The 20,538-nt window shown below is 43.9% G+C and overlaps 2 protein-coding genes and 4 non-coding genes across 10 annotated transcripts in view; 1 reads left to right on the forward strand and 5 right to left on the reverse strand.

The window, feature by feature from the left end:
- The window catches only part of LOC118363185 (mitogen-activated protein kinase kinase kinase kinase 4-like), a 59,117-nt gene extending 54,694 nt beyond the window's left edge, over positions 1-4,423 (reverse strand). The window contains exons 1-2 of one of the 5 annotated variants that reach the window (XR_008087659.1): positions 3,680-4,422; positions 3,257-3,322 (exon numbers count right to left, since the gene is read on the reverse strand). Coding sequence is in view for 1 of the 5 variants with exons in the window: in XM_052488678.1 (XP_052344638.1) it covers positions 3,257-3,322; positions 3,680-3,736 (123 nt within the window). In the remaining 4 variants the exon portion in view is untranslated. Of the gene's footprint in view, positions 1-3,256; positions 3,323-3,679 lie in introns of all 5 variants that reach the window. The other 4 variants (XR_008087660.1, XR_008087662.1, XR_008087661.1 and 1 more) reach the window with 4 other exon arrangements.
- Positions 4,424-4,810: 387 nt separating this feature from the next.
- On the reverse strand, positions 4,811-13,675 carry LOC118380094 (LON peptidase N-terminal domain and RING finger protein 2-like). Its single transcript, XM_052487026.1, has 10 exons — positions 12,648-13,675; positions 11,199-11,317; positions 10,935-11,081; positions 10,488-10,812; positions 10,205-10,310; positions 10,003-10,117; positions 9,764-9,885; positions 9,462-9,620; positions 7,552-7,864; positions 4,811-7,287 (listed from the first exon to the last, which is right to left on the reverse strand). The coding sequence occupies exons 1-10, from the start codon at positions 13,345-13,347 to the stop codon at positions 7,087-7,089; spliced, it is 2,307 nt and encodes a 768-aa protein (XP_052342986.1). The 5' UTR covers positions 13,348-13,675; the 3' UTR covers positions 4,811-7,086.
- Positions 13,676-17,649: 3,974 nt separating this feature from the next.
- trnan-guu (transfer RNA asparagine (anticodon GUU)) lies at positions 17,650-17,723 on the reverse strand. Its single transcript has one exon. It is a non-coding gene; the product is annotated as a tRNA-Asn (tRNA).
- A 369-nt stretch (positions 17,724-18,092) lies between these two features.
- On the forward strand, positions 18,093-18,166 carry trnan-guu (transfer RNA asparagine (anticodon GUU)). Its single transcript has one exon. It is a non-coding gene; the product is annotated as a tRNA-Asn (tRNA).
- A 300-nt stretch (positions 18,167-18,466) lies between these two features.
- On the reverse strand, positions 18,467-18,539 carry trnak-cuu (transfer RNA lysine (anticodon CUU)). Its single transcript has one exon. It is a non-coding gene; the product is annotated as a tRNA-Lys (tRNA).
- Positions 18,540-18,994: 455 nt separating this feature from the next.
- trnam-cau (transfer RNA methionine (anticodon CAU)) lies at positions 18,995-19,067 on the reverse strand. The gene has a single exon. It is a non-coding gene; the product is annotated as a tRNA-Met (tRNA).
- Positions 19,068-20,538: the final 1,471 nt, after the last annotated feature.

Below are 20,538 nucleotides of genomic sequence, written 5' to 3' on the forward strand. Positions count from 1 at the left end.
AGAGGTTTGAATGGGTGAAAAACTACTTTGCAAAGAACAAGAAAAAGGCTCACAGAAAGAGATAGAAAGTTGTATTTCCGGAACAGGGCTAGTTGATTATTCAGCATGAGACCAGACTGATAAACACATCCTTTCAGTGGGTCTGGTGGTGGTTCCCAAAGAGAGCCAGAGACAAAACCAGCTTTGTAATGAAGCTGCCTGGCCATGCAGGCTCTGTCTGGGGCCCAGGACAGCTGCTCCTCCTCCTCCAGTTCCAGCTAGCACCCCTCAGTCAGACCACACGCTCACTCGTCTGTCTGATAGTTAACTGACAGTGTTACTGCACTGACCTGGCGTTGGTGTCAGGCAGCTGATGGAGGTAGGGGAAAACACACACACACAAAAGTATGTGGACAAACTTTAAAATGAGTGGATTTGTACATTTCAGCCACACCAGTTGCTGACAGGTATATATAAAATAAAGCACACATCCATGCAATCTCCATAGATAAAAACTGTTATTCTACTGCCCTTATTGAAGAGGTCAGGTGACTTTTAACACCTTTCCAACAAGTTAGTTTGTCAAATTTCTGCCCTGCTAGAGCTCCCCCGGTCAAGTGTAAGTGCTGTTATTGTGAAGTGGAAATGTCAAGGCAAAACAGCTCAAGCCGCAAAGTGGTCGGCCACACAATCTCACAGAACGGGACCGTCGAGTGCGGAAGTGCATAAAAATTGGTCGAAACTCACTACCATGTTCCAAACTGCCCCTGGGGGCAACGTCAGCACAAGAACTGTTCGTCGGGGGCGTCATGAAATAGGATTCTATGGCCGAGCACCCACACACAAGCCTAACATCATCATGCGCAACGCCAAGCTTTGGCTGGAGTGGTGTAAAGCTTGCCTCCATTGGAGGCTGTGAAATGATGAATCACGCTTCACCATCTGGCAGTCCGATGGACATATCTGGGTTTGGCGGATACCAGGAGAACGCTACCTACCCCAATGCAGTGCCAACTGTAAAGTTTGGTGGAAGAGCAAAAATGGTCTGGGGGTGTTTTTCATGGTTTGGGCTAAGCCCCTTAGTTCCAGCGAAGGAAAATATTAATGCTAGAGCATACAATGACATTCTAGACAATTCTGTGCTTCCAATTCTGTGGCAACAGTGTGGGGGAGGCTCTTTTCTGTTTCAGCATGACAATGTCTCCATGCACAAAGTGAGGTCCATACAGAAATGGTTGACTGGTCTGCACAGAGCCCTGACCTCAACCCCATCAAACACCTTTGGGAACGCCGACTGCGAGCCAAACTTAATCGCCCATCATCAGTGCCCGACATCACTACTGCTCGTGGCTGAATGGAAGCAAGTCCCCGCCGCAATGTTCCAACATCTAGTGAAAAGCCTTCCCAGAAAAGTAGAGGCTGTTATAGCAGAAAACAGGGTACCAACTCCATATTAATGGCCATTTTTTTGCAACGAGATGTTCAACAAGCAGGTGTCCACATACAGCTGTAGTGTATGTCTAGTGTACATAACTGGGCTACAGATTAGCCTAGTTTATAACCTGCAGTTCACAGTACAGTCTCACTGGAGGAAGGGGAATAATTGATTGAAACAAACTGCCTTTATTTGGCAAGACAATTATGTAGGTTAGAAGTTGGCATACAGTAAACCTCTGACATCCAATGGCTTTGCGACTGTCTGCTGTGAAAATGTACAGCAAACCAGAGCATGTCGACCTAACCGTCTGCAGAACAGAAAATGAACATATGAATTTCAGGATAAAAATATTACCCCCTGGTTCTCCATCTTTCAAATCAGCTGCCACAGACAAGTTGGCTTTACTTGGAATCATTAGACCAAGGATGTCCTCCATTTTGCGGAACTAAACAGGCACATACACAGCCAGCCCGGGGCCCTTTTGCAGGACGTCCATTCTATTCCGTGCAGTGTGGAAGAATGGCTCAGGCTCTGCCTGACTATAAATAGCGAAAGATAGCATAAGGCCCATATGAGCCTTTGATGTAAACGTTTTAACGCACCAATTCCAATAAACTCTAGTCAATCATTTGGTGAAATTTAGAAAGAGCCGTAAAGAGATTGAGAGTGAGTGACAAAAACCTAAAAGTAAATCATTCTCTCCACATAGACCCATGAAGCCATCTGTTAATGGAAGGAAGATGTTTGCAAGCAAGTTTTCCATTACCAATGGGGTCATGTGACCAAAAGAAAACAGCATTGGTCTTTAAAGCCCTCTGTTCCACGGGGTTGGATCAGATGAATGGTCCTGCTTTTCTGTTTGAACATCCAGACTACCACTGTTGATTCTCCTCAGTCAGGAGTCCAGACTACCACTGTTCCTGATAGTTAAGAGAATAGGCCCCAGGATACAGCACTGCCGCAGCCACTGTGAACCACCCTGCTTAGCCTGACTGTTTGAAAGGAGGGGTTAAATACAGACCAGACCTTCCAATGGAAATGAGGTTACGGGAAGAGAGGTAGGTCACCAATAGTGGGTCAGACTCATCCTCAAAATCCAAGAGACGGAACCCACCAAATTCTCCAAAAAGGTACACTTCAACAATTACTTTAAAACAGTCACTATGATGATTTTCACAGAGAAACATGACACCAAGAAACAGATGGTTGAGAGAGGGGGGGAAAGCATGCTGTGTAACACATTATATTTTACTTAACCAAATTGTCTATGAGGCAAAGTCCTAGTCTGGATCATCATGAAGCAGTAGTCGATTCTTTTCCCCCCCTCTCTCCGCAGCAGGATGTGATGTAGGACATGTGCTGCACTTTAAAAACACTCATAGCAACACCTGTCTGCAAACCCAGTTGCCATTTACTTCTAAACCAATCTATAATATTCATGGAAATTAAGAGAAAAAAAGTCAACTTCAGAAACAAATCAACTGAGCGTTAAGGCCTAACCTGGGTAGAAGATGAGAAACAGAGGAGCTTGGGTTAATGGAGTGGTGCATGGATTGATTGCAAGCTACCTTCCATATTTCACCAAATATGTTTTTACAAGCAATAATACACAGAGGGACATCACCTTTACCAATCCAACCAGGGATTATTGGGGTGCAATGACAAACATCATGACGAGACATCTTGACATGAATCTATTCCATCACACAAGCATGACATCTGGATGTTTTCGATGATCAATGCCAAAACTGCATCAATGTAACGTTAGCTATTTAGTGTCAGAAATCAGTATCGAAGATTAGGCCACAGACGAAGAAAATAATATATATTGGAACAAACCTTGTATACTTGTCCATAGGTGCCATTTCCGACCACTTCCACCAATTCAAAAATCCCTGCTGGATCCTGAAACGAGTCAAAGATATATTTTTTTACACAACCATAAAAAAAAATTGAAAATGCTTTTGAATAAATGTTGCAAAAATGTGACCTAGATTAACGCAGCTGTTGCGCCCTGATCTCCACAACATGCCAAATGCATTTCGAACAAAGGAAAGCCAGGCAGCACGACAGCTTTCTCTCGATCCGAAGAATAAATAAATAAGCCTCCCAGAAATGGTAACCCCGAAAATGTCTCCATATTTTACTGGGTAAAACTGTTCGCATTGTTTTATATAACGTTAACTCGCTGTAGTGGAATAGCTTAAATCTGGGGGTAGCCTCATCTTTAAATAAAAGACACTGCCCTTGTCCTCCACTCACCCGCAATGAAGCCAGGTCTATTTCGACCAGACTTTTAGCCGGAGAGTCGTTCGCCATCTTTTAAATATAAACCGATCCTTCCTTCGCGTTGTGGAATCTTTGATGTGGTATCATTTGCGGCGCATCCTTGTAGAAAAATAACCCCTCGAGTATTCCTCTTTGTGGTCCGCTACTGTTGTCGAGGACACTAGGCTACTTACTACTCCATGTTGAGGTGGCAGCTCGGCCCTTCACTCGCTCAACTCCCAGTTCTGCTCCTCCTCGCTCCCTGGCTAGTGAGAACCGCACAAACACAGGAAGCCGGTCGGGAATCAGAGGGGCAGGGCCTTGATGCAATAACCGGGGAGTGGGTGATTAATCAGTAAAGAAATAGAGATACAAAGCTATTTCTATTCTTCTCTGCCTCATCTAGGCCCTAAAAAAACTAAACGACTTTTTCATGTAAAAACGAAGGATGTCTGTACAGAATAGGTGCGAGAGAAAAGGCGAGGCAGGCCTCTATCGCACAGAATCATGGACATGCGCACGTGAGCCATCGGTGTCAATATTCGTAATCATGGGTGTGGCAAGGGAACGATCGAACGAGCCTGAGCGGAGCGTGAACTGAAAAGTCATTATTTGCTATGTATGTCCTACCGCATTAGGCTACCCTCATTGAGAGGCGTTCATACATTGTCGTTTGAGCTCCATGTGCTGTCCCCCATTATAAATAATTGTCTATATTTAGTTATTAGGAAAGGTACAGCGGACACTGCTCACTGTGTACTATTAGGGGAGTCTCGACCCCTCATCCTAAAGCAGTTCCCCAGGGTGATATTTCCCCGACCTGCTTCCTTTGCTCACTTCCCTTTCTCGTCATTACTGCTATGTAATACAGCTGATCCTGTCTCAGTCAATTTGCATCTGGTCAAAGACCCCCTGATATTAGCCTCATATTCAGACACCTTTCTATGGTTGCCCCGTGCTTCATAACATCAGTGTGGTGGTAACTCACACATGGAACCTGTTCTTTCCTACTATAGAGCATGTACAAAATGACAAGCAACAACGTTTCTTGTGAAGGAGCCGTCCTTTACCCCATGAACATCAAGGGGTTAAAAAAAAAGAATAACTGGACAGATAAAAAAATGGTCCGAATTCAATAAATATTTATTAGGCTATAAAACAGATGGTTCAAAGAGACCGTGTGCTAAAAAGATCTGCAGATCATTATTTTCCCACTGTTCAAATAGACACAAACCGTGGCCTGACTGTTGAGGATGACGTTGATGGAAAACGTACAACTATATCGAATGGTTTGAATAATACAAGTTTTGGGCCTAATGAACACACAAGTAACAAAATCATACATTTAAAAGGTATAAGTTAAGATTCATTGAATGCAATTTTCACGTTCGTGTTTCCAAAAATGTAGTGACGAGCAATTTCTGCAAATGTGTCTGGCACACAGGAGGTTGGTGGCACCTTTACTGGGGAGGACGGGCTCGTGGTAATGGCTGGAACGGAATCAGTGGAATGGTATCAAATACATCAAACATGGTTTGCAGCCATTCCATTCGCGCCGTTCCAGCCATTATTTGGAGCCGTCCTCCTCTCAGCAGCCTCCACTGGTCTGGGAGAATGATGGCGTGTGTGTTTATCAAGAGTGTTTGGAAATGAATCAATTCTGGAGAATCCAGATCCTTCTAACATTGTGATGACGGAGCACGGAGGTGACTCATTGTCTACAAATATGACATGTCGTCTTCGGTTCTGACTTCTAAGTAACCCAAATTACTCACCTGGCTGCTTCTCCAAGATCTGACTGTGTGGGTGAGATATGCCAAGTCACAGAAGCTTTTAATGTGGTGACCACACAGTACACCAGTCCTTACAATTTGGATATGGCATATGTTGTGCCTTTGCCCAGGCCTCTTGACAACCTCTGGTTGTGGGGGGGAAAGAGACCCACTGTGTGATTTTGGAATATACTCATGTAGATAACTATGAAGGCGAGTGTCTATGCATGCCTCACAACAGCACATTAGGAAAAAAACACCACTTGGCCTAATTGTTACTGTAAAAAACAAAAATGTTACTATACAGCACATCAAACTCATTCCGCAGAGTGTCTGAATCTTTTCGCTCCACCCTTGTACTTGATTGATGAATTAAGGTCACTAATTAGCAAGGAGCTCCCCTCACCTGGTTGTGTAGGTCTTAATTGAAAGGAGAAAAGTTAAAAAATGCAATCACTTGGCCCTCTGTGGAATGAGTTCGACACCCCTGCTGTACAGCATCCAGTGATGAACATTCCTTTAAGGGACTTCAACCTGGGACCAGTCTGTCTAGATCAGAACACAGCAGTGTTTCTGGGAAAACACACCATGGAGAGAATGAAAACATTAGTTCCGATGTGGAATTGAGCGAGCTGAAAATCATTGGTTAATTAATCAAGATGGTTGACGAGCTATGAAGCCACTTATAAAGACATGATTTAGGCTTACTATATGTAATAAAGCTTTGATTCATTTAACTAAACTAGGCTGTTGAATGACAGGAGTGTTGTCCTACTGTCCATTGTTTTTGTGACAGAGAGGAAAGGGGCGGATCCGCAAAAAACACCTGTTCAAATGTAGGGTTGTCTGCACTGATCCTCTTTGCTCACACTTACTGCCACCCTGTGGATGTTTGGTGCTACTACAATGTCTGTGCTGCTATTTTTCACTTGCTTGCATCAAGCGCTCCCTCCTGACATGATTACCAACATACAGTAGAACCTATTGTTCCAGTAAGTGATGGTGTGCATTATATTCATTATGTCCCATAGAAAAATGCTACATTTCTGTACATGAAAATTGGCTTCACATGACAAATAGTAGAAAAAAAACACATTGCAAAAATAATTTAAGGCCTCATTTGTACACAGACCAACAATAAAACAAGAACAAAATAAACCTAATGTACCACACATGACAAATCTGGACTAAATGAAATTGACCCAAAGATATGTGCGCAAACCTGACACACATTTATGTGTTTTGGTTGGGTAGGGCTAGTCCATCGATCCTTTTTGTAAGACTTAAGTAGAACCCATTCCTGAGATCATGAACAACACTGCTGAATCATTCCCACTGTTGAAACTCTTTATCTGAGGCTAGAGCTTCAGAGGAAAATGGAGTATCCTTTCCCTTCTTCTCCAGTGCCCAGTTTTCCAAAAATTCTCTATCCGGATTTCATCTATCAGATAGGATTAAATGCATAGAAATATAATGAATAGAACAGAAAAACAACAGACTTCAACGGGGACCCGTTCTATTCATTATATTTCTATGCATTTAATCAGAGCCGATAGGTAACTTTTGACGATCTGGATTTCTCCTAACTGGGCCCAGATTATTCTAAATTGATCACCTCTCGGGGGGCCACTACAGTGATGATGATGCTGCCGCTGCTGAAGATGGTCGCCGTGGTGGAGGGTGTTTGCGTGTGACGAGGCTGAGCACGCGGCGGGTAGTGCTGAGGCGCTCTCGGAGGGTGGTCATGGCCAGGATGCTTAGCTGGGCTCTCTTCTCCAGGGGCAGTACAGCCAGCAGCCACCAACACCATGCAGGACCACTGGCACCCACCTGAGAACCCAGAGGCAGAGTGTCGTCGGGTTAGTGAAGACAGGACACCGATAATTATTCCATATCACAACCCAAAAGTGTCTATGGCCAAGATTGCACAGTTTAATCAGCTTTCATAAAGGTGAATTCTTAGAGGAACCGATATGGGTATTTAGATTTAGCTGGGTGGCTCTATAGGGTCAAAGTTTCTCCTGACCAGGCAACGAAACCAGGGAAAACTCAGAACCCGAGTTCTACTGTCCGTATCTGCTGACTTTATCTTACCTGTATGTCAGGTTCTTTGTCAGGCAACTGTCCAAAGTGGCTGACGATCTGGTTCTTCATGTTGTCTTTGAGGGAGGTGAACCAGGTGCTGGCCTGCTCGTACACACAGTCATGCAGCTTCTGCAGCTCCGCCAGCTCCTCTCCCTCCACCTTCTGGTCCTCCAGGTGCTCTATCTTGGCTGTGTTGTAGCCGTCGCGGTGGCCGTGGCTCAGCACTCTGAAGCGGGACACTCCGACCGTGTCGACCACCGAGCGCCCGTCTGCTTGGAACTTCACGTCTTTCACCTCCAACATACAGCCGTAGTCTGCAAAGCTGTGGTCAGGGAAACGCAGGGTATACACATGTAGGATCTTATTTTGAGCCAGTTTGCCACAGCAGAACAATTATTCTGCAGCAACTGGAAATGGGAATTATTATGTGGATTATAATTCATGGACATTTCTGTAGGGGTTGATAAGCTTTTTCATTGGGGCAAATCAAGTCGAATTTACAAGCTTTAGAAACCTTTTTAAAATTCAAAATGCACTACAAGTTTGCATTTCCTGCCATGTAGGGAAATTCTCTGCAACAAAAGAGTAGTAATCAAATGAAGATCCTACATCTGCATTAGCCATTTGCTGACATGAATCTGTTGGGGTGAAAGTGTGGGGGTTAGGCTAGTGTAGTGGAGGTAGTTCACAGAGCTATACCTGTGAGGATGAGTAACTATACCAGAAACCTGTTAGCACTCAGATAAAATGTCTAGGGTAGGTTTTAGTTCAGTGGGCTAACATGGTCTTGAATTGAGTCGCAAATACAGGTTTGCTACCCTTTTGGTTAAACTAGTGTCAAAGTGTTTTGATGGCAGTGTGTGCACAGGTTAAACTAGTGTCAAAGTGTTTTGATGGCTGTGTGGGCACAGGTTAAACTAGTGTCAAAATGATTTGATGGCTGTGTGGGCACAGGTTAAACTAGTGTCAAGGTGTTTTGATGGCTGTGTGGGCACAGGTTAAACTAGTGTCAAGGTGTTTTGATGGCTGTGTGGGCACAGGTTAAACTAGTGTCAAAGTGTTTTGATGGCTGTGTGGGCACAGGTTAAACTAGTGTCAAAGTGTTTTGATGGCTGTGTGGGCACAGGTTAAACTAGTGTCAAGGTGTTTTGATGGCTGTGTGGGCACAGGTTAAACTAGTGTCAAAGTGTTTTGATGGCTGTGTGGGCACAGGTTAAACTAGTGTCAAGGTGTTGTGATGGCTGTGTGGGCACAGGTTAAACTAGTGTCAAAGTGTTTTGATGGCTGTGTGGGCACAGGTTAAACTAGTGTCAAAGTGTTTTGATGGCTGTGTGGGCACAGGTTAAACTAGTGTCAAGGTGTTTTGATGGCTGTGTGGGCACAGGTTAAACTAGTGTCAAAGTGTTTTGATGGCTGTGTGGGCACAGGTTAAACTAGTGTCAAGGTGTTGTGATGGCTGTGTGGGCACAGGTTAAACTAGTGTCAAGGTGTTTTGATGGCTGTGTGGGCACAGGTTAAACTAGTGTCAAGGTGTTGTGATGGCTGTGTGGGCACAGGTTAAACTAGTGTCAAAGTGTTTTGATGGCTGTGTGGGCACAGGTTAAACTAGTGTCAAGGTGTTTTGATGGCTGTGTGGGCACAGGTTAAACTAGTGTCAAGGTGTTGTGATGGCTGTGTGGGCACAGGTTAAACTAGTGTCAAAGTGTTTTGATGGCTGTGTGGGCACAGGTTAAACTAGTGTCAAGGTGTTGTGATGGCTGTGTGGGCACAGGTTAAACTAGTGTCAAGGTGTTTTGATGGCTGTGTGGGCACAGGTTAAACTAGTGTCAAGGTGTTGTGATGGCTGTGTGGGCACAGGTTAAACTAGTGTCAAAGTGATTTGATGGCTGTGTGGGCACAGGTGTAAAACCTCCACTCACCCTTTAATGTCGTCAGCGATGCACATTCCAAACTGCTTGGTTCCCGTCTCCATAGAGCGTCGGATCATCAGCCTATAACACGGCTCGAAGACTTGCAGGGGACAGGGGATTGTGGGAAATGCCATGGTGCAGATGAAGATGGGCACTTCCTGGGCCAAGCTGCAGAGAGAATAAAATGTGGGTTAAACCACTAAATATGATATTCTGCCCAAATAATATTGTATCATAGGAATCTAAAACATTGTCAGACATTATGTTTTGAGAAGGGGTTAGGGGCTGAAATGTAATGAGGCCTGACTCACTTTGACAGCTCTGCCATTTCTTCCTGGTGCACCTTGCTCCTCTCAGCCAGCTCCTCAGACAGGTAGCGCTGCAGCACCTCCTCCATCAGCAGGGTCTTATGGTACCCTCTAGTGGCCAGGTACTGCAATTACAACAGATTCAATCAGATAACAAGGGGAATTTTGGTCATTTTGTCTTTCAGTAATTGATATTAATTTCCAATAGTAGTGAAGGCAGGTCTGTGTGGTGGCTATTTTACCTCTGTAATGTTCTCTTTACACAGGGGGCAGTTGGGGTTGTGGTCCAGACATCGCTCAAGACACTTCATGCAGAAGGTGTGTCCACAGGGGGTGGTGACTGGCTCGTAGAACAGCCTGGAGAAAACGCATGGGGGGTGAGGTTTTAATAACTACGTAGGGAGAACTGGACCTACAGACAGGGTGTGTGTGTGTTTGACTTACCTCATACAAACAGAGCAGTCCATGTCAGAGCTATCCAGGAGCTGAGGGGGCACCTCTCTCCTCTCACTGCAACAAGCATCAGGCAGCTGGGATGAGCTTGACTCATCTGAACACAAGAATCAAAACAAATACATTTACATTATATTATTGCTGAGGTTTCTATATGTTTATAATGATTGCATTCACGCAACAGTAAGATACTTTGCAATATTTTTGTTCACTAGTATTACTTTTTTTTAAATCGCCTTTTTGGCAACAATAAATAATTGCTGGGGTTGGGTACCTTTTCTGGGCAGCTTGTTGGGGGGTGCAGAGCCTAGGGGTTCGTCTGAGAACTTCCTCTTTAGGCCAGGGGGGAGAGGTAAGGCAGCCACAACAGAAGCCAGGGTCTTGGAAACCTCACATGAGGACTTGGTCTCTGCTCCAGTGTCAGACAAATTGTCTCTACGGCCAGTAGGGGTTTGGCTCCATCTACGAGGGGTGGAATGGAGGGAGTCGAGGAGATGGGAGGCTGGTTTGAGGTGGGAGGCGGGGCCTGTTGGGTGGAGGAGAAGTGATGACGTGGGGAGACCGTCTGTCTTGAACGTGGAGAACATCTCACTCAGCATCTACAGGAGGGAAAGAGACATAAGACAGTGACTAGCAGTCATCGCAGTCAATCGGGCACACAAGTAGTTGCGTAACTGGTTAGGGGAACTAACTCATTCAATTTAATACAACTTCAATGCTATAGAAACACAGTGGAGTCGCTTAACTTTTGAGTTTCCAGCTTGACTGAGGTCCAGTCTGGCTTCAGAGCCAGACAGTAGAAGTATTCTTGCAGGGCCTCTTCATTATAACCGGCTTTGTTCAGAGCCAGGGCCTTCACGTAGTGAGCCTGAGAACACAAACACACAAAACCCCAAGTACCACAGTGTCTTTCAGGTTCATTTACACAAAACAATTTGGGTAAATGTGTTAATGTCAGGAAACAGTTGCGTGTTTTCTTTCGTACCTTGGGAGAGAGGGGCGTCAGTCGACACATGGCGTCCCCATCCTGTAGGGCCTGTCTGAAGTTGCTCATCTCCATATGCATCTCTGCCCGTCGGGCCAGCAGCCCACACATATAGGGGGCTGTGCAGAGAGAACATGAAACAAACATTAGTTAATAGTCAGATTCAGTTTAAGTTATTCACATATCTCCAGCACCCTCCATTGCTCGTGTTCGTTGTGTCAACATCTAAAAAAAAACAGTATAAAACCAGGTTGTATGGGTTTGAAGACGGTTAATTGTGAGTTTGTCGTTGATATGTCATTACTTAACAGCTATAACTGTATTCATAACACTTTTACAACCCCCCTGAGAGGGTAATGAGGGTAATGGGGGTAATGTGTTACAAGCTGTATGTCGGGCAGAATATTATTTCAGAAGATCCAGGTCATATGGAACTAGTTCTGGGCTAGGTCATGAGTTGAAGCTGTTCCACCATTCCTGCCCTGAGAACGTTGCATACCTCTATCCTATTACCTTGTGGGCTGAGGCCTACGTTACTGTTGGGTAGAGATTAGAGAAAGGAGTGTCACTTCTCAACGCCCTGTCATTAAATGTTTTGTGTGTGTCAAGACAAAAATGTCTGCCTGTGTCTAAACCCACAATGCATTTGTCTATGCAACGCCTGACTTATTTGGAAACCATAGCTACCCATGCAGGAAATAAAAAGGTAGAAGCTTCCTTTCTGCCTACTCTGATCCCTAGACTAGAGTTCCCTCAAACTCCACAGGCATTTCTCTACAAACCAGGTCAGTACAAATCAGGAATCTTCTGGCTGTGCTATTATGGCAAAAGTGCATGACTTTACTTACACAACTCATGCCTTAGCTGAACTTGTCATCATGGTGTGATGATGCCAATATATCCCAACCTCTATCTGGTATAGTTTGTGTTATGAACGTGGCACAGGTGGTAACTTAACCCATAACCACTGGTTTGTTCCCTTACCCAATCACTACACTGGTGGCAGACCAGGGCTGTTCGCCTTCCATCAGTGATGTCAACAACATGGCTTTGACCTTACGGGTTGACATAACCTATTACAAACCTATGCACGTCACAGAAGTGGGTTACGGGGCTTTTATTTCAATGTGCACAGAAAGATCATGCAAAAAGAATGATGATGTAATGTTATAGGGCCAATCTTCAGTTGCTACATTCATTTTTGGACTTAAAATGCACGTTATGTACCCATTGATTCTTAAATAATATGACTAAAATGGCTCATGAGCTTAGTTCAATAGCAGAACCCAAAATGCAAGCTTATTTTACTGCAATGTTAGTTATGTCTTGTGAATTTGAGTGATTACATTTCTCCAGCCCCATCCCTCAGCTTTTTACTAAAACAGTGTGGCTGAATACGCGTTTGTCTCAACTGCGGATATCCCCTTTAAAATACGTTTTTAATTTTACCTTTTTCAAGAGCGTAGTTGTATTTTTCAAGTGCGTTGATAAAGTCCTGTTCGTTCCGCATTCTATCCCCTTCAAGCCAGCATCGTCTTGCTTCACTCTCTGCACAAAACCATTTACCCAACAGCCCACTGAGTACTACATTCACTTTAAACCCGATTGGCTTTAATTCTCTATTTGTTTTGTTCAGTTTGTAACGACATAATTCACATTCTTTGACACCGTCATCCTCAATGCATGGTTTGCAGAATGTATGGCCGCATTCCAAAGTTGTTGGCTCGATTAACAAGCACTTGCAAAGCCGACACGAGAACAGGTCCAACGAATGCTCATCCTCGGAAACCCCATTGGAGTCTGTGCATTCTTTTGGGCATTCTTTTACGCGTAAAGTGTGCGCAATACAGTCAACGAGAGACCCTAGTTCGTTTGGTCGTAACCTGTCCAAGTTGGCGGCGGTGCAGTATGAATCCAGAGCCTCCGCTATCCGCCCTGCACGGCTGAGAGCATCCGCATTCAGAAGGCAGAGGCTCCGGTCCGGGTGTCGGAGGTCCGCCAGCTGGGAGCCGTATATCTCAGCAAGGAGGTTGAAGTCCCCAGCACGGAAGACTTCCCGTGCAACTGCCAGCATTTCTGGACTCAAGCCCGCAGCAGCAGTATTGTCGTGGATAAAATAATCCAAGTGGTTTTCCAAACGAACATCCATATCAGTGAAGTCTATAACATCTATTTAAAACAAATGTGTGCATTCAGATAAAATAAATGAATTGGTGAATAGAGACAGACCGAGAATTGACGTCGTCCAAAATCACTGGTTGTTTTTTATGAAACCTGCTACACTGAAAGTTTGTATAACCTCCTGAATTAAATTACGCGCGATTGGAGAGCCATTCTAAATGCATTTTGGGCTTCAAATTAATCAACGCAAAATAAATCAATAAAATAACACCCACAAATTGCAAAGGTAGACGGTCACCGTTAACCTAATTGTACTGTGAACTAGGTGAATGCGCTGCGTTTGGTAATGGCACGTGACTTCAAGGGAGCGACCCCATTGGTGTGTTATGGTTCTTTTTTGTGTTATGTGGTTCGTTTTATAATGGACAGGAGGTTGTGTAAGTGAACATTTCTGATGAATGGAAAAGGTCCGTTTCTTTGAGATTATGACATGATACATCTAACTAGGATACAGTTCCTTATTTCTAGAGTAGAGCCGTATAATGCAAAGGGTCTATATTTGTTCGAAGTAGTTTACAAAGCCTTGATCAAGATGATTTAAAAAAAATTGTAAGCCATTTTCTTTTTTACATAGACGAGAAATAGTGGGTCACTGAAAGTTTATAGACTAAACATAATGTTATTTATTTATCAGACGTCATTATACATGACTAAAATACAGTAGAATACAGTATATACATATGAAATAAGTAAAACAGTATGTATACATTATTCAAGTGACTAGTGTTCCATTATTAAAGTGACCATGTTAATGTACATAGGGCAGCAGCCTCTCAGGTGCAGAGTTGAGTAACCGGGTGGTAGACGGCTAGATAAAGGGGAACACCAGTGTCTACATATTGGAGGCTGTTATGTTATTTATTATTTTCATTAAACGTATATTCATACAAGTTATTCTCTAAAAATATATATTTTTAAGATAAGGATTACTTTATTTGGTCCATTTACGATCTGAGCACCTGAGATTTTTGTGTTGCATATCCCATTCTCCCCAGAAGTCAAACACATACTTTTTTTGCACTAAATATTGCACTGACTATGCGCACGCACTCTAGATTCTACCCACACAACACGTGTACGTACACTGACATCCCAACATACACACATCACGCGCAGACATGCATACTGACGCCCCACAACACCCATTGACACTCACCACATACGCTGCTGCTACTATCTATCCGGTTGCCTAGTCACTTTACCCCTACCTATATGTACATAGCTACCTCTATGACCTTGTACCCCTGCACATCGGCTCAGTACTGGTACTCCTTGTATATAGCCATGATACTTTTACTTGTTGTTATTCCCTGTGTATGTATTCCTCATGTCACTATTTCTATACATAGGTATGTTTTTACCTTTATCTTAACTCTGCATTGCTGGAAAAGGACCCGTAAGTAAGCATTTCACTGTTAGTCTACAGTTGTTTAAGAAGCATGTGACAAATACAATTTTATTTGACATACAGTACAGTACATACATACATACATACATACATACATACATACATACATACATACATACATACATACATACATACATACATACATACATACATACATATGTACACACAGGTAACTGCCAAAATAAAGGAAATACTTGAGTAAATAAGGGACACAAAGTATATTTAAAGCAGGTGCTTCCACACAGGTGTGGTTTATGTGTATACACAGTTACAGTTGAAGTCAGAAGTTTACATACACCTTAGCCAAATACATTTAAACTCAGTTTTTCACAATTCCTGACATTTAATCCTAGAAAAAAAATATCTGTCTTAGGTCAGTTAGGATCACCACTTTATTTTAAGAATGTGAAATGTCAGAATAATAGTAGAGAATTATTTATTTAAGCTTTTATTTATTTCATCATGTTCCCAGTGGGTAAGAAATTTACATACACTCAATTAGTATTTGGTAGCATTGCCTTTAAATTGTTTAACTTGGGTCAAATGTTTTGGGTAGCCTTCCACAAGCTTCCCACAATAAGTTGGGTGAATTTTGGCCCATTCCTCCTGACAGAGATGGTGTAACTGAGTCAGGTTTGTAGGCCTCCTTGCTCGCACACATTGTTTTTAGTTCTGCCCACACATTTTCTATAGGATTGAGGTCAGGGCTTTGTGATGGCCACTCCAATACCTTCACTTTGTTGTCCTTAAGCCATTTTGCCACAACTTTGGAAGTATGCTTGGGGTCATTGTCCAATTGGAAGACCCATTTGCGACCAAGCTTTCACTTCCTGACTGATGTCTTGAGATGTTGCTACAATATATCCAACATTTTTCCTCCCTCATGATGCAATCTATTTTGTGAAGTGCACCAGTCCCTCCTGCAGCAAAGCACCCCCACAACATGCTGCCACCCCCGTGCTTCACGGTTGGGATGGTGTTCTTCGGCTTGCAAGCCTCCCCCTTTTTCCTCCAAACATAACAATGGTCATTATGGCCAAACAGTTCTATTTTTGTTTCATCAGACAAGAGGACATTTCTCCAAAAAGTACAATCTTTGTCCCCAGTTGCAAAACCGTAGTCTGGCTTTTTTATGGCTGTTTTGGAGCGGTGGCTTCTTCCTTGCCGAGCGGCCTTTCAGGTTATGTCGATATAGGACTCGTTTTACTGTGGATATAGATACATTTGTACCGGTTTCCTCCAGCATCTTCACAAGGTCCTTTGCTGTTGTTGTGGGATTGATTTGCACATTTCACACTAAAGTACGTTCATCTCTAGGAGACAAAACACGTCTCCTTCCTGAGCGGTATGAAGGCTGCGTGGTCCCATGGTGTTTATACATGCGTACTATTGTTTGTACAGATGAACGTGGTACAAGGCGCTTGGAAATTGCTCACAAGGATAAACCAGACTTGTGTAGGACAACACTTTTTTGGCTTAAGTCTTTTGATTTTCCCATGATGTCAAGCAAAGAGGCATTGAGTTTGAAGGTAGGCCTTGAAATACATCCACAGGTTCACCTCCAATTGACTCAAATGATGTAAAGTAGCCTATCATAAGCTTCTAAAGCCATGACATCATTTTCTGGAATTTTCCAAGCTGTTTAAAGGCACAGTCAACTTAGTGTATGTAAACTTCTGTGTGATACAGTGAATTATAAGTGAAATAATATACCTGGAAACAATTGTTGGAAAAATGACTTTTGTCATGCACAAAGTAGAAGTCCTAACTGACTTGCCAAAACTATAGTTTGTTAACAAGAAATTTGTGGAGTGGTTGAAAAACGAGTTTTAAATGATTCCAACCTAAGTGTATTTCAACTTCCGACTTCAACTGTATCTGTATACACACACAGAGTAAGTGCCTTGCTCAATGGCACAACTGCGGTAGGCATTTCAATCTATTTCGCAAGAGAGACCTGTTCAAGATTGCATTGGTCTGAAATATTACAAAAAGAGCCATGTTATTAAAAGTAGCTCCAGTTCAGAGGGCCCACCCTTTCATATTTTGCCTAAACTTGCCCAGTGGCAGCACTTGGGTGCACCTCAATTGTCTAAACAAATTGACGTTCCCCAAATTCTTTGAAGTTGGCACTACCTCCAGATTTCATATGGCCTCTTAAGATATGGGAAATATCTATTGTTTCAATACGATGCCTGTAATATACAGGCGACCAATACTTCTTTAATATTAGACATCGCACACCAGCGGTTATTAAGAAATAGGCACACACCCCCGCCCCTCGTCTTACGTAGCTGCTCTGTCCTGCCACAATGCACGGAGAAGCCAGCCAGCTCTATATTATCCATGTCGTCGTTCTGCCACGTCTAGGTGAAAGATAAGATATTAGTTTTTAATGACAAGTTGTTAGGATAGTCTTAATGGTAGATTGTCCAGTCTGTTTTCCAATGATTGCACGTTGGCCAATAATATGGAGGGTAGTGGTGGTTTACCTACTCGTCAGCGAATTCTTACAAGGCACGCCGCCCTCGTCCCCCCTTTTCTCCATATTTTCTTCGCGCTGATGACGGGGGTTTGGGCCTTGTCTTTACAAAGCAGCATATCCTTCGCACCAGGCTCATTAAAGAAAAAATCTATGTCACGGTCGAGGTGAGTAATCTCTGTTCTTATATCCAGAAGGTACTTGACCTATCCACTGATCTACTTGAGAACCACTGATCTACCTTATGGGTTAGTGCTATTCGAGATCCTTGGGACGTCCATACCCTAAACCCTTACCTAACCTTAACCATTTAAAATGGGGTAGGGTCCCAAGGCTTCTGGATTGCAAGGACATATTTATTAGGGGGCAAAAAATTACTTCGTCCCTGGGTGGGCTCGAACCACCAACCTTTAGATTAACAGTCTAACGCGCTAGCCGATTGCGCCACAGAGACAGTTCCACCATGTTTATTTGACCATTATTAAGACTGTCACAGTCCCTGTGTCAGACCAATTCATCTGTGTACTCTGTCAGACTCGGGGTGCTTTCAATGCTAAGTGGCTTCCTTTGCTACACTTGCACTGCTCTGAGAAGACCTGCACCAGTAACAATCTTTTCAGAGTCTCTGCTTTTCACTTTTCAGCTCCAGCACGGCAGGACCCACAGTAGGCTGAGCTAATGAGTGATCAGTGTTAACATCCTGAGACTACCTGAAATACAAATCACCCCTCACCGTTGCTCTCTAAACTCTAACAAAGATCCGACAGCCACCCAACTTCGGACATGCAGATTTGTAGGACATTTTATTGTAAGTGGTTTCACCGTCTCTGTGGCGCAATCGGCTAGCGCGTTAGACTGTTAATCTAAAGGTTGGTGGTTCGAGCCCACCCAGGGACGATACATTTTAATTTTCTCCTTGGTTTATCAAATATTATGAAAAAAGCAGTGACAACATGCTGGAGATGCTTTTGAAAACCTCTTTCCCTAAACACATACTACTGTACTTTACTGCCATGACAGAATTAGTGCTGTTGCCTATATCATAACCTCAGCACCCAGAACTGAGTGCCAGGAGACTAACATTTGCCATAACTACTGTGATAAGTACTCTCAATCATACTTTCATTTTAGTAAAATACATTTCACACAAATTCCAAGTTCACTTCCTCTCTGCTGCTGTCCTTACAAAAAGACTTGCGCCCAACGTGGGGCTCGAACCCACGACCCTGAGATTAAGAGTCTCATGCTCTACCGACTGAGCTAGCCGGGCACTGAAGACCGCTGCATTCCTCAGAGGCTAAAACGATTTGCCCACATTAGCATCTCCTACTTCAATAATAAATGAAGAGTATGGGTGGAGCCTGGTCACAAAGACAAGCGAGCTCGTTGGGACAAAAGACAGGACAACATAAATAGCAATCGCCACACGGGATCCCAGCACCGTAACTGGGGAGGACGGGCTCGTGGTAATGGCTGGAGCAGAATAAGTGGAATGGTATCAAATACACCAAACACATGATTTCCACGTGTTTGATGCCATCCTATTGTCCTGTTCCAACCATTATTATGAGTAGCCTCTACTGAATCCCAGTTTCAACTACTCTACCACTGGCAAACACAGAGGCATACACAAAATGATGATTCTCCATAAACATTATAAAAAATATATATATTGTCAAATGTATAAAAACACATCTCAACTGTAAAATTACAAGAAAAGATGTCTGCCCCGTGTGAGGGTCGAACTCACGACCTTCAGATTATGAGACTGACGCGCTGCCTACTGCGCCAACGAGGCCTGAAGACCACATGTAAAGAACATGATTTTTAAAGACAAACGCATCTGTTTAGATGGTATATTTCATATACATTTTAATAAGCTAACAAGGATGTTGCAACACCATAAACATACCACTGTACAGCCCTTCTAAAACAGACGTTTCATTCAAATTCAAGTAAAACTTGCAGTGGCCCCTAATGGCAGCAGAGAAGCACAGCAAGTGTAGACCATAGAGAATGATAGAGGATTCATCATTGTATCTGTCCCACTGGGGCTGGGCTACTCCAGTCCTCGGGTGCCTGATTGGTGTCACTTTTTCTCCATCCCTAGCAAACACAGCTGATTAATCAAATTGCATTCTAAACTGAAGATCATGATTACTGAGCACTGTTAGTCCATGGAGAACAAGAGCACCTCCTCCCAGCTGCCCACTGCACTGAGGCTAGGGAACACGGTCACCACCGACAAATCCATGATTATCGGAAACTTCAACAAGCATTTCTCAACGGCTGGCCATGCCTTCCGCCTGGCCACTCCTACCTCGGCCAACAGCTCCGGCCCCCCCGCAGCTCCTCGCCAAAGCCTCTCCAGGTTCTCCTTTACCCAAATCCAGATAACAGATGTTCTGAAAGAGCTGCAAAACCTGGACCCGTATAAATCAGCTGGGCTTGACAATCTGGACCCTCTATTTCTGAAACTATCCGCCGCCATTGTCGCAACCCCTATTACCAGCCTGTTCAACCTCTCGTTCATATCGTCTGAGATCCCCAAGGATTGGAAAGCTGCTGCAGTCATCCCCCTCTTCAAAGGGGGAGACACCCTGGACCCAAACTGTTACAGACCTATATCCATTCTGCCCTGCCTATCTAAGGTCTTCGAAAGCCAAGTCAACAAACAGGTCACTGACCATCTCGAATCCCACCGTACCTTCTCCGCTATGCAATCTGGTTTCCGAGCCGGTCACGGGTGCACCTCAGCCACACTCAAGGTACTAAACGACATCATAACCGCCATCGATAAAAGACAGTACTGTGCAGCCGTCTTCATCGACCTTGCCAAGGCCTTCGACTCTGTCAATCACCAGATTCTTATCGGCAGACTCAGTAGCCTCGGTTTTTCGGATGACTGCCTTGCCTGGTTCACCAATTACTTTGCAGAGTTCAGTGTGTCAAATCGGAGGGCATGCTGTCCAGTCCTCTGGCAGTCTCTATGGGGGTGCCACAGGGTTCAATTCTCGGACCGACTCTTTTCTCTGTATATATCAATGATGTTGGTCTTGCTGCGGGCGATTCCCTGATCCACCTCTACGCAGACGACACCATTCTATATACTTTCGGCCCGTCATTGGACACGGTGCTATCTAACCTCCAAACGAGCTTCAATGCTGCCATACAACACTCCTTCCGTGGCCTCCAACTGCTCTTAAACGCTAGTAAAACCAAATGCATGCTTTTCAACCGATCGCTGCCTGCACCCGCATGCCCGACTA

Source organism: Oncorhynchus keta, chromosome 30 (assembly GCF_023373465.1).
Source record: "Oncorhynchus keta strain PuntledgeMale-10-30-2019 chromosome 30, Oket_V2, whole genome shotgun sequence".
NCBI lineage: Eukaryota > Metazoa > Chordata > Actinopteri > Salmoniformes > Salmonidae > Oncorhynchus > Oncorhynchus keta.